The sequence below is a fragment of the Drosophila subpulchrella genome, chromosome 2R (genome assembly GCF_014743375.2).
Source record: "Drosophila subpulchrella strain 33 F10 #4 breed RU33 chromosome 2R, RU_Dsub_v1.1 Primary Assembly, whole genome shotgun sequence".
NCBI classification, from domain to species: Eukaryota; Metazoa; Arthropoda; class Insecta; order Diptera; family Drosophilidae; genus Drosophila; species Drosophila subpulchrella.
Genome location: NC_050611.1, coordinates 9507408 through 9526033, shown reverse-complemented (window position 1 = coordinate 9526033; position 18626 = coordinate 9507408). Strand labels below are relative to the sequence as shown.

Genomic DNA, 18626 nt, shown 5'->3' with positions numbered 1-18626 from the left:
TCAACTTTACAACAACTATAAAAATAAATTCAATGGGATTTGCGCTCGACTGCCGACGATTCGTTTCAGATCCTCCGGCTCCTTGTCACAAAAGACACATGGTATCGGGGATAGGGACTTTGGTATAGGGGATAGGGGATAGGGGCCTTTAACTAGGAGTCTCCGTGCAAATGGATGGACTTGAGTAAATGTGCTAAAAGCTCGAGCAGCCAGGAACCTCGTATAGTGGCAGCACATTTCCGGAAGAAGTAGCGCCAATGGCAGCCATTGTTTTTCTGATTAAGCGCTGCCATATGTTGCCTGCCCCCATCCCCACTTACCCCTTGGTGCACTTAAAGAAATGGGGTGGGGGTGCATAAAATTAGCAAGAGCTCTTTGATTTTAAGGACCTATAAAATGTAGTTTGTGAAAGTTTTAGTTGTTCTTGGAAGATATAAAGGGAAGTTTTTAAATTAATTTAGTTTGTTTTGTTTTGTATTTACTTTGTAGTACATTTGTTGCTTAAGATATAAAAATGAAAAATCTATATCCTTGCTGTCCTTTAAATTTTAATATTTAATTTAAGCAGAACATAACTGGTGGTTTTTTTATGGCCCGATCAAGTAGGCTACATATTTTACTTGTACGACTTAAATCGTTTTAATATTTCTGGGTAAGTAAAAGCAAACGACAATAGATTAGGTTAGTTTGTTATACCCGTTACTCGTAGAGTAAAAGGGTATACTAGATTCGTCGGAAAGTATGTAACAGGCAAAAGGAAGCGTTTCCGACCCCATAAAGTATATATATTCTTGATCAGGATCACTAGCCGAGTCGATCTAGCCATGTCCGTCTGTCCGTCTGTCCGTCTGTCCGTCTGTCCGTCTGTCCGTCTGTCTGTCCGTCCGGATGAACGCTGAGATCTCGGAAACTATGAGAGCTAGGCTATTGAGATTTGGCGTGCAGATTCCTGAGCTTCTTACGCAGCGCAAGTTTGTTTCAGTAGAGTGCCACGCCCACTCTAACGCCCACAAACCGCCCAAAACTGTGGCTCCTACAGTTTTGATGCTAGAATAAAAATTTTAACTGAAATGTATTGTTCTCATCAATACCTATCGATTGACTCAAAAAAAAGGTTGCCACGCCCACTTTTACGCCCACAAACCGCCCACAAACTTCAAAAAATCGTAAATATGAACGTGGATATCTCGGAAACTATCAAGGATAGAGAATTGGGATCTCAGATTTAGATTCCGTAGCCTTGTGCGCAGCGCAAGTTTGTTACGAAAATATGCCACGCCCACTCTAACGCCCACAAACCGCTCAAGCCTGTGGCGCCCACAATTTTCATGCTAGATACAAAATTTTAACTGAACTGTATTGGTCTCGTCAATACCTATCGATTGACCCAAAAAAAAAATTGCCACGCCCACTGTAACGCCCATAACGCTTAAATCTATCTACCGCCGATAGGTGGCGCATTTCAATCTCGCTTTGCTGCTTGCATATCTCCATTTCCCTTTGGTCCCTTTAGCTGAGTAACGGGTATCTAATAGTCGAGGTACTCGACTATAGCGTTCTTCCTTGTTTTGTTTTTTTTTTATTAGCTTACTATTTTTTTAACCGTATATAAATGAGGGAATTATATATGCTTTAATCTATTGCTTTCTTAAAATATCCTTGCTGGCCCCAAAAAGTAGGCAACATATTTCGGTGGAGCAAAGAACTGTCTCTTTATCAGCGTACTTGCTGTATTATAAATTAAAATCCATTTAAGCCGAACTCAAAAATCTACTAAAATTGCCGTATACTATTTTTCCCAGTGCATTTTCAGTTGTGGCTTCTCGCTGTGAGCGATATGTGTGAGCCGCAACACACAAACTTAATTGCAAACAGTGCAGCACAACAGCGGCGAAAGCAAAAACAACGAGCATGATGACAATGCCACAAAGGAAAATCCGCAAAAGAGAGTGAAGTAAAAGCTTGTCAACCGACCTACCCACCCCCCATTTTCCCATTTATCATGAGATTTTCCCTAAGTGTTCGCTCTGCATTTGAATTAACTTGACGGCAAAAGTTAAACTGCTAACTGCTGCAACGCACTTAGATCCTTCTGCATATAGCACATAGAACACATACCTCGTATACCTCGACCCGTATGCCCAGGAATATGTGCGGTTGTGCCAGTGAATCCTGCGAATCCCATTTTAGCCCGCTGCCCCCGGCTGCCTCACTTATTCATGCCCTCATTTCATTTACGCATTTCGTTTGTCATCCTTTGTTTCCTTTGGCGGATGCGGCTCCAGCTCCTGCCGCCCGTGGTCTGCCGCCACCCGTACGCTGTTTGTCCTCCGGATTGCGCAATTAATGCGAGGAAAGGATGTCGTATCGTCCTGGACAGCCAGCTGACATCCTTTGGCGCGTTGACATCTACTTAAAACTTCCCTGCCGGCCAAGTGGGCAATCGATCCGGAGTTCAGCTGAATTATGGAGGGGCCTCTTAAAGTGAAGCATGCTGTAACTACTCCATTTTGGAAATTCGAGAGGCCTTTGCCTGAACTTTTGGCTCGAAACTTTCCCGAATTCCGAAATAGAAACCGAAGCTCCAGTTAGAACTTTTGCACTAATTCAGCGATTCTTCTCCCATTAATTAAGGAATTCCGGAAGGAAGGCAACTCGAGCGAATCCTCCATTGATTTTGTGTCGAGCTGGGGGAAACTTGCCTTAGCCGGGCTGCTAAATTAAGTGGGAATGTCAAGTGGCTGCTGTTCCGTTGCCATCGCCATTTGGACATAAATCTCCGCCCTGCGATACGCGCTAATGGAGCGCGAGCAGATCGCCGGCGGCGGCAGCACTGATTTGCATTTAAATGCGAGTCCTACGGAACTCACAATGCTCCTTTGAAACCCAAATCCTTTCCAGTTTTTCGCCTTCTCCTCAGCTGCTCGGTTTCTCGGAAGCTGCACTTCCTGTACTACTTGTTCCGCCGCTGGCACACTTTTAATTTGTACGCCATGTTGCAAGTCAAGTTTCCTCTTACCCTTTTGCCGGGCTTTAGAACACTAGACAAAACATTTTTGCATGATTTTGACATCTTAAATTTAAATAGCTAATGATGCATAAAATAAAATTTTGATTTTATTCTTTGGGTCTTATATGGTACAAAATTTTTAAAAAAATGTACTATTCAACAATAGAAAATTTTCCGAGTGTAGTGATACCACAGCTTATTAGTTGCATTATAAAATTGAATTTTTTGAAGAATTTTTAAGTTAAAACCAATTTTTAGGTTCATATTAGGAACTTCATAGGCTTATAAATATATCTGGCATCTACTACCAATGGTCTTAAGTTCTTTAAACTTATTTTCATATGTTAAACATTTGTATTGGGTTATTTTAAGAGACCGAATATTATATTGTTTTGATAGATTACGATATATTTTGTTGCTATACACATCTATATAGGGTGAAGATACATCATTAACTTTCTAGACTTCGTTTTTGTAGACTTGTTTGAGTTTTATTAATAAGCATATTAGATTATATTCCAGTTCCAAAAATAATTTTAAATTATAAAAAATATGATTGAGATTTTCCTATGCACAGGCTAGAGGATTTTCCGAGTGCAGTGCCAGCACACATTATTCGATGCTCCTTTTCCGCAGTTTTCCATATGCATTGCTTTGGACAATGTTATCGTTTAAGCTCAATTGCATTGCTTTGCTCTGTTTTCCCTGGTTTGTTTGTGTTTGGTGGGATTGAGTGGGTGGGTATTGTAGTTTGGGGGAGGGATTAGGGGGTGGCTTTTCGGTCAGAGGTTTGCTAGCAGTTTGCATTTGTTGCTGCTTGTTGCTTTTTTGCCTTCGGCGAAGAATGAGTGCAACAGCATCAGCAGCAACAATGGGAACTTTTCTTTCTTCGATTCTTTGGGCAATGCTTTCTCCGCTTTCCCCATTTCAATGTGTGTGTGTGTGTGTGCTGTTGTTCTGCCATGTTTCTGCTGTTGTGGAAACTTTTTGTCTCTTGTCCCGCTTCCGCTGCAATGGCTGCTTCCCTTTGTCGTTCTCGATTGCATTTTGCATGCTTAACAAAGGCCATTTCAAATGGTTTTCGCTCGTGCAAATTTAATTGGTGCCCGGGCGAGTGGAAATTAATTTCCCGCCATTCGAAAAGCACTTTCACTCGGGGCTTGAGAGCCACGTCTGGCATTTGGCATCTGAAATATGTACATATGAGAACGTAACTCCCCCGAGGATTCCATGCCACAGACAACCGAAATTACGTATACGCCGTGTATGTGGGGGAGGGGCGTTGCCAACTAATGTGGCCTTAATGCAGTTTCCCGCTCACACGTCGCGCCAGGTGTATTATTTTATATTATTTTGCTCTGTTTAGCTCGTTTTCCTGCCATTTTCATTTAGTTTGCTCTACAAGGAGCGTCTAGACCGGAGACAAGCGCATTTCCGGCACGCTAGCTGCTGTCCTGCTGTCCTGCTGTCTCGTGTCCTGGCAGACAATGAATTTTATTGCACTTCTTGTCCTCGAATTGGCTAATGTCTGCCTGGCACGCGACCGCCTTATCCTGGCCACGAATTTATGGTAATTCCGCAGACGGCAGACAGCAGACAGCGAGTCCCTTGGATATTTGCCACTTGATTAAAACAAAACAAGCAATAATATTAATTTGCCCCAAAAGGGAAATCACTCAGCCAAGCCTCAGACGAAATTCAATTAGGTTCTTTTGGCTGGGAAAAAATATTTGCCTCCTTAAGATAATGTTGATCAATTTTCATTAGCCTTCAAGGACATTTTCCACTTTGTTGCTAGCTCAAAAAAATCAGCAAAAATCAGCTCTTGCCTGGAGAAGACGCTCATTAGAAGACGCTGAGATGCCACGCCCCCACTGGAAAAGCCTTAGGGGGCGGTTCGTGATAAATTTCCATCAAGCTTTAAGTTGACACGTTTCATGTTTCCTTTTTTTCCCCACCAACTCCCCCATCTCTGTTTACACTACACCACCCTTTTTGTGAGCGAGAAAAGGAATCCGGTGAATGCGAGAACTTTGGGGCTGGATAATATTTCAGGTACACCTTCCCAGGATTGCGCTACTTAAAAAGTTTCCAGCTGCCAGAGTTATTTTAGGGGCGGCTGGATGTCTCGTAAAGCGCGAGTGTTTATGGCCAACCCTTTTGCGCCCTGGACAGTCCCATTTTCCAGTGTTTCGCTGGTGTTTGTTACACGTGGGAAATATTTGCCAGGCTTCCGGCTTCCTTTCATTTTCATGCCCACCCAATATTGTGACATTTCCCCTGTCGAAGCCCCACATATGGCACCCAAATATACTTTTTGCGTCATAACTTTGAATTACGATTTGCCTGTTGGGGTGGCAATAAAACAAAATGGCAACTTGTAATTGCCATCCGACACAGTGACGCATTCTTAATTAGCTAACGAACTACCAAACGCCAGAACTTCACAACTGCAACTGCTGCAGTCGCCAAAAATATTAATTAGTTTGGCAAAAGTAGGCAAAATGCACCTGGTGTTTTTTGGGTTTTAACTGTCGCTCTGCAATTGTTGGGCCAGGCAACGTGTGAAAATTTAATAATTTCATGTTTGTCGGCAGCTCCGCCTGTTTCAGGCTTGACGAACCATGAAAAGCGTCTGCCCCCGGTGGCCAGGTGGAAAATGTGGATGTGCGGAAAAGTGGAAAGCGGGGTGTGCACTCTGTGTGTGCCGCCCGGCAAAACAATAACAATAATAAAGTCTGGGTCTGGCACACGTCTACGATGAGCGCGGCCAGGCTGAAATTTTAATTAAACATTTTAACACTGCAATTAACACGGCGACAAGCGACTCGCAGCACACGCAACTGCAGTCTGGGGAATTTCTCCAAAAAAAAAAAAAAACTAAAGAAAACAAACAAGAAGGAAAGAACACATAGGATCCCATACTAGACATAAGTAATGACTCCTTGGGAATGCCAGCTCTTGCTTTTAAGACCTATGAACCTTAAAAACAGTCCCTTTTCTACATAAATGGAAACACAAATTTTAATAATGGTCTCTTTAAGTTCCAACGGTCTTAATCGAAAGACTTAAGCTCACATAAAATAGGGCTATTAAAACACAAGTCAACATTTGATGTAGTCTTTCATTTGAACAACTTAAAAATAATAGATTTCGTCTATACATTTATCTTTTCCAATAATCTTAAACAAATTTTGTTAAATTTTTAATAGAACTTCTAGAAACAAAAAAAATAATTTTATAAAAATTTTGCGGTGTCTAAAAACTACATTCTGCTTAAGCTCACATAAAATAGGGCTATTAAAACACATGTCAACATTTGATGTAGTCCCATTTGAACAACTTAAAAATAATAGATTTCGTCTATACATATATCTTTTCCAATAATCTTAAACAAATTTTGTTAAATTTTTAATAGAACTTCTAGAAACAAAAAACTAATTTTAAAAAATTTAGCGGTGTCTAAAAACTACATTCTGCTGAAATGCTAAGAGGCTTATTAAGTTTAACTTAAAGAAAATCATATATTAACTAACAAATCTCTTTGATAACCACTATAAATGCGTTTGTTATAAAATTTTTCAATTTTAAAAGAATACAGAAAGAAAGGTTTCAAAACTCGATAATGTAGAAGTCCAAATCCAATTCGATTTTAATCCCTAGATAAGACTCGCACGTATGTCAGTCATTGCAGGTGCGCCCTATGCCATATGCCATATGCCACACTGCGTATACGCAATGCTGGACAGGACCAGAAATGGGGATTTTGGCAGGACGTGTCCTTCATGGGGCGAACGTGCGAATTATCTGCATCGAAATGAGCAGCACAATGGACAAACAGTTTAGTTGCAACTTGAATTCGAAATGGAATTCGACACTACAACTGACCTTCGCCCCCTTTTCCACCTGAATGACCTAAGCCCCCCCGGCTCTTCCGAATCTCAATTTTCGGGTCGGTGTGAGCCAGTACGAACGTGCTCGACTACCTTCAGTTAATTAACGAACGCAAAACGCTCACCAAATGGCCATTAGAGGGACATCAAATCGAATTTCATTAAATTTTCAACTCCATCGACCGAATGGCCCCGGGGTAACGGTCATCCGAGCTCTGGACAGTGTCACTTTGTGGCATTTTGTTGGCTGCACTGCCGCTGCTCGTCGCTTTTCGCTGCCTGATTAAGCTGTATACTCCATTTCGCAGAAATGTCAAAGGGGGCTGGAAAAAATCGTTGGCCAAACAAAAGCGCCAAAGAATCCCGAAAAAGATTAAATTTCATTTCATCTAGCTTCATATTAGCTAGTCTCCGTGGCGCAGGAAAATGAAATTAAAAATGCTACTCGCTGCCTTTGTAGCTACCAGGAAAATTTGCGAGAGCTTTCGGTGAAGAGTTTTTAATTAAGTCAAAGGCAGCATTAAAAAACTGCCAAAACGGAAAATACCTCACATACATATTTCCTAGTCTTCACTTTGGGCAGAATTATGAATATTTAGAGCTCAGGTCTTTTGCTTATAATTGTCTTTTTAGAAGTGGGCGTTAATGAATTGATGAGACTCTTAAAGCTGAAGAAATAAATTGAATTGATGGCAAGCTAATTTAAATATTAAATAAGTCACGTTTGCATTTATTTATATATATATTATATTTCTATTTTCCAAAGAGAGCTTCACTTCCCAAAAAATCCACATATTTTTAAGAGCTAATTTAATTTCGAATATAATTGACCCATAACAATAGAGCGTTAATGAATTGATGACGAGCTAATTTTAAAACAAGGGAGAACGCTATAGTCGAGTACCTCGACTATCAGATACCCGTTACTCAGCTTAAGGGACCAAAGGGAAATGGAGATATGCAAGCAGCAAAGCGAGATTTAAATGCGCCACCTACCGGCGGAAGACTGATTTAAGCGTTGTGGGCGTTAGGGTAGGCGTGAAAAATTCATTATTCAATAGAATAAGTTAGCCGCGCACTTTTTTTCTTTGCCGCTAAGTTCGGCCGGCAACTATTTACATACACACACATACACGCGTAAAAACATTTCGCATTGTCTGGCTCTGACGTCATAGCTTTTTTTCTTGGGAGGTTTGTGGGCGTTAGAGTGGGCGTAGCAAAATTTTTTTTGTATCAATCGGTAGGTATTGACAAGACTAATACATTTCAGTTAAAATTTTCTATCTATCATCAAAACTTTAGGAGCCACAGTTTTGGGCGGTTTGTGGGCGTTAGAGTGGGCGTGGCAGTCTACTACAAACTTGCGCTGCGTAAGAAGCTCAGGAATCTGCACGCCAAATCTCAATAGCCTAGCTCTAATAGTTTCCGAGATCTCAGCGTTCATCCGGACGGACAGACAGACGGACAGACGGACAGACGGACAGACGGACATGGCTAGATCGACTCGGCTAGTGATCCTGACCAAGAATATATATACTTTATATGGTCGGAAACGCTTCCTTCTGCCTGTTACATACTTTCCGACGAATCTAGTATACCCTTTTACTCTACGAGTAACGGGTATAATAAAATAAATCAGGTCAATGAAATTTTTTGTGTTTATATATTTTGCCACTCTGGTAAGAGCAAAAACCTTTAAGTATATATTTTAAAATGTATCTTATTTGCCACACTAGATGATATATTTTTCGGAGCGTACGTCCCGTCACTCCCCAGAAAAACATGGCCTATTTTTAAGGGCAAATTCAATTACCTCCCACTGACTCTCTGAATTTTCTTGCCCTTTTCAGACAGATGGCCACGCCCACAGCACCGCCCACCGATGATAATTGAATAGGAGCATTAATTGCACTGTGGTTTGTTGGTTCCCGCACCACACCCACACACACATACTCACTCAGCACACACTGTAATACACACACAGTCACACCCATCGACCGTAAGAGTCATGCAGATGGGGGATTCCCCTCGAAGACCCATGGGCCTTGGGCTCCTTGTGCTGGCCGTGCTCCTTGTGGTCCTGCTGCAATCAATTCTCGTCGAGAGCTACCTGATTATCGTGCACGAGGACACGCCCCCCGGCACCGTTATCTTCAACGCCTCCGTCTATAAACTGGGCTCCGAGCGGCACTACAAGATCAATGCCCACAAGTCGGCCAACTTTGTGCACCATCTGGTCTCGGTGAGCCACAAGGATGGGCAGATTCAGCTGAGGAAGGCCCTCAAGTGCGATGGCATCTATTACCCCAATCTGTTCACCTTCTATGTGGACTCCACCTCGAATCGACTAAGGAGCATCGATTACTACAGCCTGCCGGTGAGGATCTTCGTCTCGGGGCACAGTTGCAATGAGGATAGAAGGATTGAGCAGGAGCTGCACCACCATCACTACGAGGAGGAGGACAACACTGGTTATTCAAAGCGGCGGAGAAGGCGATCCACCCAGGAAATAATCCAGCTGGATGGCAATCAGTTGGAGGAGGCTTTCCGCCGGAACAGCACGGAGTTCCGAGCCGGAGATCTGATCTTCGGAGACAGCTTCGACAATGAGATGCGACACAGGATACTCAATCGAAAGAGAAGGGCCGTGGGCTCACCGGATCCGCTGCATCTGCAGCCTGCCCTGCATCGCAGGATCTCGGATGCCAAGCAGTGGATCTCGGAGACATATGCCTCCTATGCCATCCACACCACCGACAAGTGGAACCAGATCTGCCTGAGGAGGTCGCAGTTCATCAACAGCCTGAATGCCTTTCTGCCGCGATCGGTTTGCCAGCACTGCAAGGTGAGTTTCCTGGACGTGAACGACGAGCGATTCGCCATCGAGCACCAGAGCCGGGATCTCGTGGCCAGCAGGGATGTGTGCATCGCCGAATCCATGTGGAAGGTGAGCATCACCTTCAACATTCGGTGTGATCGAAGGGATATCGTGGACTCGGACCACCGGCTGAAGATCGTGTACCATCATCAGGAATTCAACGACACGGATATCGCCCGAAGAGTTCGAAGGGAGCTGCGCAATCAATCTCCCTACTTCGAACAGGCTCTCTATGTTGCCTCCGTTCTCGAGGAGCAACCCGCTGCCGCTGCGGTGACCACTGTGCGTGCCCGAGATCCCGAGGATTCCCCCGTGGTCTACTCCATGGTCTCCCTGCTGGACTCCCGCTCTCAGTCGCTTTTCAAGGTGGATTCCAGGACCGGAGTGGTCACCACCTCGGCCAGTTTGGATCGGGAGCTCATGGATGTCCACTACTTCCGAGTGGTCGCCACCGATGACAGCTTTCCACCGCGATCTGGGACGACGACTCTGCAGGTGAATGTTCTGGACTGTAATGACCACAGTCCCACCTTTGAGGCGGAACAGTTCGAGGCGAGTATCCGGGAAGGAGCCACCGTGGGATCTACAGTCATCACGCTACGCGCCACCGATCAGGATATTGGAAAGAATGCGGAAATAGAGTACGGAATCGAGGCAGTGACTGGTGAGTTCCCAAGATAGAAATATCTGTTTACAACTAGATACAAAAAGATATTTATGCACACACAAAAAATGCGTTGGTCAAATTGACCAATATAAATTAATAGTTGGACGTATCATATAAACTATTCAAATAGTAGTTTCACTATTCTATAGTAAACAAATAACCAGAACCAGGAAAAATAACAATTTTTAAGAATAAAGTACTATTTTTCATAGATACAAAACTATTTACTAGTTACTAAAGTATTAAAAAAATCTTATTAGATATACGTAACTATTTTAATAGTAGTTTTACTATTCAACAAGCACAAGCACCAAGCACTTTTATAGTTATTAAACTATTTGGTCGTTTTTAACATTTTTTGTTGTTTTAGTTTTCTACTGTTTATGTATGTATTTAAATACTAGTTCAACTATTTTATAGTAAGCGAAGCCACAAAATATGTTTTCTACTAGTTCTAATCGTTGTATAACTATTTGCATTGTTTAATTTGATCAACATAATTTGTTGTGTGTATTTTATCGGGTTAATTTTGTTTATGAAGAGCGAATCTAAACAGTTTTATTTTTGTTCATTACCCAGATGGTGCCGGATTGACTCAGGACCAGGAAATGCCCATCTTCCGTATCGACTCCCGTTCGGGCGTGATTTCAACGAGAAGCAGCCTGGATAGGGAGACCTCGGACAGCTACCACCTGTTGGTGACCGCTGCGGACATGGCATCGGCACAAAGTGAACGTCGAACGGCCACTGCCAGTGTTCAGGTGAAGGTCCTGGACGACAACGACAACTACCCGCAGTTCAGTGAACGCACCTACACGGTACAAGTGCCTGAGGATCAGTGGGGAGGCACAGAGGATAACACTGTGGCCCACATCCGGGCGACAGATGCGGATCAGGGCAACAATGCAGCTATACGATATGCCATCATTGGCGGAAATACCCAGTCACAGTTCTCCATCGACTCAATGTCTGGTGATGTAAGTCTGGTAAAGCCTCTGGACTACGAAAGTGTGCGCAGCTACAGGCTGGTGATTCGGGCCCAGGACGGTGGCAGTCCCTCCAGAAGCAACACCACCCAGCTTCTGGTGAACGTTATTGACGCAAATGACAATGCCCCGAGGTTCTACACCTCGCAGTTCCAGGAGAGCGTCCTCGAGAATGTCCCAGTGGGGTATAATATCATTCGGGTGCAGGCCTACGATTCCGACGAAGGTGCCAATGCCGAGATCACCTATAGTATTTCGGAGAGAGACGACAACTTTCCACTGGCCGTGGATCCCCGAACCGGTTGGGTGCAGACCATCAAGCCACTGGATCGCGAGGAGCAGGGTCGCTTTGCTTTCCAGGTGGTGGCCAAAGATGGTGGTGTTCCTCCCAAGTCAGCCAGTTCATCGGTGGTGATCACTGTGCAGGATGTGAATGACAACGATCCGGCCTTCAACCCAAAGTACTACGAGGCGAACGTGGGAGAGGATCAACCGCCAGGGACCCCGGTCACCACAGTCACAGCCACGGATCCTGATGAGGATTCCCGCCTGCACTACGAGATTACAACGGGCAACACAAGAGGACGCTTTGCGATCACATCCCAGAATGGCAGAGGACTCATCACCATCGCCCAGTCCCTGGACTACAAGCAGGAGAAGCGCTTCCTGCTCACGGTGGCGGCCACAGATTCCGGAGGACGTTCCGACACGGCCACAGTACACATAAACATCACGGATGCCAACAACTTTGCTCCTATCTTCGAGAATGCTCCCTACAGCGCTTCGGTGTTTGAGGATGCCCCAGTGGGAACCACCGTCCTCGTGGTTTCCGCCACCGATAGCGATGTGGGAGTGAATGCCCAGATCACCTACTCCCTGAACGAGGAAAGCATCAATGGATTGAGCAGTCCGGATCCATTTTCCATCAATGCTCAAACGGGTGCGATTGTGACGAATGCCCCTCTGGATCGGGAGACCACCAGTGGATACCTACTTACGGTGACGGCCAAGGATGGGGGTAATCCCTCGTTGAGTGACACCACCGACGTGGAGATCGGAGTGACGGATGTGAATGACAATGCCCCTGCTTTCAAAAGCCCACTGTACCAAGCATCTATTCTGGAGGATGCCCTCGTGGGAACTTCGGTGATCCAGGTGGCAGCCAGTGATCCCGATGTGGGGCTCAATGGACGTATCAAATACCTGCTGAGTGATCGCGACGTAGAGGATGGTTCCTTTGTAATCGATCCCACATCGGGCACTATTCGCACCAATAAGGGTTTGGACAGGGAGAGCGTGGCTGTCTTCCATCTGACCGCCATTGCCGTGGACAAGGGATCACCACCGCTTTCAAGCACCGTGGAGGTGCAAATCCGTTTGGAGGACGTTAATGATTCACCACCGACCTTTGCCTCGGACAAGATCACTCTATATGTGCCGGAGAATTCGCCAGTGGGCTCCGTGGTGGGTGAGATCCATGCCCACGATCCCGACGAAGGCGTCAACGCAGTGGTCCACTATTCCATCATCGGAGGCGACGACTCCAATGCGTTTTCCCTGGTCACCCGACCTGGGTCCGAGCGAGCCCAACTGCTGACCATGACGGAACTGGACTACGAATCCACTCGAAAGAGATTCGAGTTGGTGGTAAGGGCAGCAAGTCCTCCACTGCGCAACGATGCCCACATCGAGATCCTGGTCACAGATGTCAATGATAATGCTCCAGTGCTGCGGGACTTCCAGGTGATATTCAACAACTTCCGTGATCACTTTCCTAGTGGAGAGATCGGGAGGATTCCAGCCTTCGATGCGGATGTGAGTGATAAGCTGCACTACAGGATTCTGTCGGGAAATAATGCCAACCTACTGCGGTTAAACAGCAGCTCGGGAGGATTGGTGCTGAGTCCCCAGCTGAACACCAATGTGCCCAAGTTCGCCACCATGGAGGTGTCCGTATCCGATGGCATCAACGAGGCCAAGGCCATCATGCAGCTGTCGGTTCGCCTGATCACCGAGGACATGCTCTTCAACTCGGTGACGGTGCGATTGAACGAGATGACCGAGGAGGCCTTCTTGTCACCCTTGCTAAACTTCTTTTTAGACGGACTGGCTGCCATTATTCCCTGTCCCAAGGAGCACATCTTCGTGTTCAGCATCCAAGATGATACGGATGTCAGTTCACGCATCTTGAACGTCAGCTTCTCAGCTCGACGACCGGATGTCTCCCACGAGGAGTTCTACACGCCGCAGTATCTCCAGGAGCGCGTCTACTTGAATAGGGCCATCCTTGCCCGCCTGGCCACCGTGGAGGTGTTGCCCTTCGACGACAATCTCTGCGTGCGGGAACCCTGCCTGAACTTCGAGGAGTGCCTGACTGTCCTGAAGTTCGGCAATGCCTCCGAGTTCATCCACAGCGATACGGTGCTCTTCAGACCCATCTATCCGGTGAATACGTTTGCCTGCTCCTGTCCGGAGGGCTTCACGGGCAGCAAGGAGCACTACCTGTGCGACACGGAAGTGGATCTCTGCTACTCAGATCCCTGCCAGAATGGAGGAACCTGTGTGCGGCGCGAAGGTGGCTACACCTGCGTCTGCCCGTCTACGCATACCGGCTTGAATTGTGATACTGGAGTTGGTCAACTGCGTCCGTGTCCCTCGGAGACTTGCGAGGGTGGTTTATCCTGCCTGAGCAGTTACCCCAGCTCTCAACCTCCTCCCTACACGGCCACCTGTGAACTGAGAGCTCGCTCATTCGGACGTAACTCCTTCCTGACCTTCGAGAGTCTCAAGCAGAGGCATCGCTTCAATCTCAAGCTCCGCTTTGCCACCGTTCAGGAGAATGGATTGCTCCTCTACAATGGAAGATACAACGAGCTGCACGACTTCATTGCCCTGGAGATCCATGAGGGTCATGTAAGCTTCTCCTTCTCGTTGGGCGACCACAGCGAAAGGGTATCGGTGTTGCAGGAGGTCAAGGTCTCCGATGGGAAGTGGCACCAGGTGGAGGTGGTCTACCTGAACAGGACTGTCACCTTGGTGCTGGATAATTGCGACACGGCCATTGCTCTGTCGGGGCAACTGGGTGACAGGTGGAGCTGCGCCAACCGCACTACTCTGAAATTGGACAAACGCTGCTCCTTGCTTACGGAGACCTGTCATCGCTTCCTGGACCTCACTGGACCACTGCAGGTGGGTGGACTTCCCCGCATCCCTGCACACTTTCCGGTGGCCAATCGGGACTTCGTGGGCTGCATCTCAGATCTCCGCATCGACGATAGATATGTTGATCTCAACTCTTATGTGGCGGACAATGGAACTCTGGCGGGTTGTCAGCAGAAGGCTCCACTCTGTCAATCGGAGCCATGTTTCAATGGCGGAACCTGTCGCGAGGGCTGGGGCACCTACTCCTGCGAATGTCCCGAGGGATATGCTGGGAATAGCTGCCAGGACAATATACCCGCTCCCTGGCGCTTCTCAGGGGATGGCAGTCTTAGCTTCAATCCCCTCCTGCGGCCGATCCAATTGCCCTGGACCACTTCTTTCTCCCTGCGAACGCGTCAGAAGGAGGCATTCCTATTGCAAATCCAAATCGGACAGAACAGTTCGGCGGCGGTTTGTCTGAGGCAGGGAGTCCTGTACTACATATTTGATGGAGAGCCCATGTATCTGGCTGGGGCCTTTCTCTCCGATGGAGAGTGGCACAGAGTGGAGATTCGCTGGCAGCAGGGCTCCGAAATCCACTTCTCCGTGGACTACGGACAACGATCTGGTTCGGTGCCGATGTCGCAGAAGGTGCAAGGACTCTATGTGGGCAAGATAGTGATGGGCAGTCCGGATGGCAGTATTGGAACGGTTCCCGAGGCATCTCCCTTCGAGGGCTGCATTCAGGATGTGCGCATTGGAGCGGGTCAATCGGTTCTCTCCAGGCCAACCATTCGGGAGAATGTGGAGGATGGCTGTGAATCAAGGGCCCAGTGTCCTGATCACTGTCCCAACCACTCCTCCTGCCAGAGCACCTGGGATCTGTCCACCTGTGAGTGTGACTCAGGCTACGTGGGTGCCGACTGTGCCCCTATCTGCACGGTGAGACCATGTGCCTCTGGAGTCTGCAGGGCAAACACCAGTTTGTCCCGGGGATACGGATGTGAGTGCAACAGCAGCTCCCGACATGGGGATTACTGCGAGAGGGAACTCCAGCAACCTTGTCCTGGAGGATGGTGGGGTGAAAGAGTATGTGGTCCGTGTAGATGTGATCTGGCCCAAGGATACCACCCGGACTGCAACAAGACCACCGGTCAGTGCTACTGCAAGACGAACCACTACCAACCGCCCAACGAGACCGCCTGCCTCTCCTGCGATTGCTACTCCATCGGAAGCTTCAGTGGAGCCTGCAACCCGCTGACGGGACAATGTGAGTGTCGCGAGGGAGTCATCGGTCGGCGATGCGACTCCTGCTCAAATCCCTATGCCGAGGTAACCCTCAGCGGCTGCGAGGTGGTCTACGATGCCTGTCCCCGCTCCTTCGCCGGCGGCGTCTGGTGGCCACGTACTCCTCTTGGCGGAGTAGCCATCGAAGGATGTCCTGCGCCGGCTCGTGGAAAGGGACAACGCAGCTGCGATGCCCAGTCGGGAAGTTGGAACACCCCAGACATGTACAACTGCACCTCAGAACCCTTCGTTGAGCTGCGTCGCCAGCTGTCCCAGCTGGAGAAACTGGAACTTGAGCTCAACTCCTTTGTGGCCATCAAGATGGCGGAGCAGCTGAGAAAGGCCTGCGAAACGGTGGACAGAAGGGGTGCTAGCAAGGATCAGAAGGCACCGGGAAATGGTCGCCCCAACAGGCGCTATAAAATGGAGTCCTCCTTCCTGCTCAGCAATGGCGGGAACGTCTGGTCCCACGAACTCGAGATGGACTACCTCTCCGACGAGCTGAAGTTCAGCCATGATCGTCTGTATGGCGCCGATCTCCTGGTGACGGAAGGTCTTCTCCAGGAGCTGATCAACTACGAGCTCATGCAGAGCGGTCTGAACCTATCCCACAGTCAGGACAAGTACTTCATCAAGAACCTGGTGGATGCAGCTAGTGTTATTCTGGACAGGAAGTACGAGGCGGAGTGGCGAAGGGCCACGGAACTGATTCAGAGGGGTCCCGACGACCTGGTGGATGCATTCAACAAGTATCTAGTTGTCTTAGCTCGCTCCCAACACGACACTTATACAAGTCCCTTCGAGATCGTGCAGCCCAACATGGCCCTCGGCCTGGACATTGTGACCACGGAGTCACTTTTTGGCTACGAGCCTGAGCAGCTGAGTGAGTATCACCGGAGCAAGTACCTCAAGCCGAATGCCTTCACCACCGAGAGTGTGGTGCTGCCCGACACAAGTGGCTTTCTACAGCACTCGGCTCGCCAGCGACCAGTGATCAGTTTCCCCAAGTACAACAACTACATTCTGGATCGCAGGAAGTTCGATCAGCACACCAAGGTCCTGGTTCCACTAGAGATGCTTGGGATTACGCCCCCTGAGAGTGATGAGATCTCACAGAGTGGAAGGAGGGGAGGTAGCCACGACCATCGGGCCATCGTGGCGTATGCGCAATACAAGGATGTGGGTCAGCTGCTGCCCGATCTCTATGATGAGACCATAACACGTCGGTGGGGTGTAGACGTAGAATTGGCCACTCCCATTCTCTCCCTGCAAATTCTGGTGCCTTCACTGGAAAGGGAAACTCAGGAGACACAACGAATGGAGATCCCCACGAGGAAGATCTCCTCATCCTCTTCATCTTCTTCCTCGGGCAGCTCGGAGCAGCAGTTTGTGGAGGTGTTCGATGTGCCCAAAGCTCCAACCAGCAGTAGTGAACAGCAGATTGAGGACATAAGGATCACAGCCCATGAGATTCCACCACCAGTTTCCTCAGGAGAACAACAGGAGGCCTCGAGTGGTGAAGATGGTGAAGAGCGGGATCCCCATATCCGCTTGAATCTCGACGACATTGAGTTCCATGGCAACTCCGGCGAGGAAATCGTATCCCCAGATTCCCCGGAGGTGCTCAATCCAAACTATGAAGGTGTCAGTTCCACCGGAAGCGATGAGCAGCCCAAAGGTGAGAACGAGGCGGTTTACAGGGATCGCCGGCTGGTCAAAAGGCAAGTGGAGATCACTTATCCCTCGGAGCAAATGCAGCAATCCGAGCAAGTGGTCTATCGATCACTGGGTTCGCCTCATCTGGCGCAACCCATCAAGCTGCAGATGTGGCTGGATGTGGATGCTGCTCGCTTTGGACCCCGTTCCAACCCCCAGTGCGTCCGCTGGAACTCCTTCACCAATCAGTGGACTCGACTGGGTTGCCAGACGGAGATTCCCGACTTCGATGGCGACTTTAATCCCGCGGCACAGCCAGCTATACTGGTGAACTGCAGCTGCACTCACATCTCCAGTTATGCTGTGATTGTGGATGTAATCGATCCGGAGGACATTCCGGAGCCCTCGCTCCTGGTGCAGATCACCTCGTACTCGGCCTTCCTGGTCTCACTCCCCCTGCTGCTGGGAGTTCTTCTCGCCTTGGCCCTTCTACGAGGTCAGCAAACCAACTCGAACACCATCCACCAGAACATCGTGCTCTGCGTCTTCTGCGCGGAGCTCCTCTTCTTCGTGGGAATGCAGTCCCGCCGGCAGCTCCTGGAGAGCGAGTTCCCCTGCAAGCTGACGGCCATCTGCCTCCACTACTTCTGGCTGGCAGCCTTCGCCTGGACCACGGTGGACTGCGTCCATCTCTACCGAATGCTCACCGAGATGCGGGACATCAATCATGGGCCAATGGGCTTCTACTTCGCCATGGGCTACGGCGCTCCAGCTATCGTCGTCGGACTTTCTGTTGGCGTTCGGGCTCATGAATACGGAAATAGCTTGTTGTAAGTATTATTTTTATTTCTAAAAGAAAACCGCATCGATAAAAGAGAAATCATCTATGAAATTGATATATAGAGAGATATAGATAAAAGAGACTTCCGATCATAAAGCAGAATACTAAACGATCTGAATTTTATTTGGGGTGTTTATGTATATCATTTTATTTAATCAGCAGTTTGATTTCCTTAGCTTAAGGTGATTCAAACTGTACTCAAATTTGACAACATTTCTCGAAATTTAAAATTACAACAAACCTGTATGTTCCTTAATTAGGAGAAAA

The 18626-nt window shown here is 47.7% G+C and overlaps 1 protein-coding gene across 3 annotated transcripts in view; it reads left to right on the top strand.

The window, feature by feature from the left end:
• LOC119550081 (protocadherin-like wing polarity protein stan) overlaps positions 1 to 18626 on the top strand; it is a 55163-nt gene that overhangs the window by 30458 nt on the left and 6079 nt on the right. For all 3 annotated transcript variants that reach the window (XM_037858551.1, XM_037858550.1, XM_037858552.1), the window contains exons 3-4: positions 8754 to 10445; positions 11028 to 18348. In XM_037858551.1, the coding sequence (XP_037714479.1) occupies positions 8912 to 10445; positions 11028 to 18348 (8855 nt within the window). In that variant the 5' untranslated portion in view covers positions 8754 to 8911. The remainder of the gene's footprint in view (positions 1 to 8753; positions 10446 to 11027; positions 18349 to 18626) is intronic.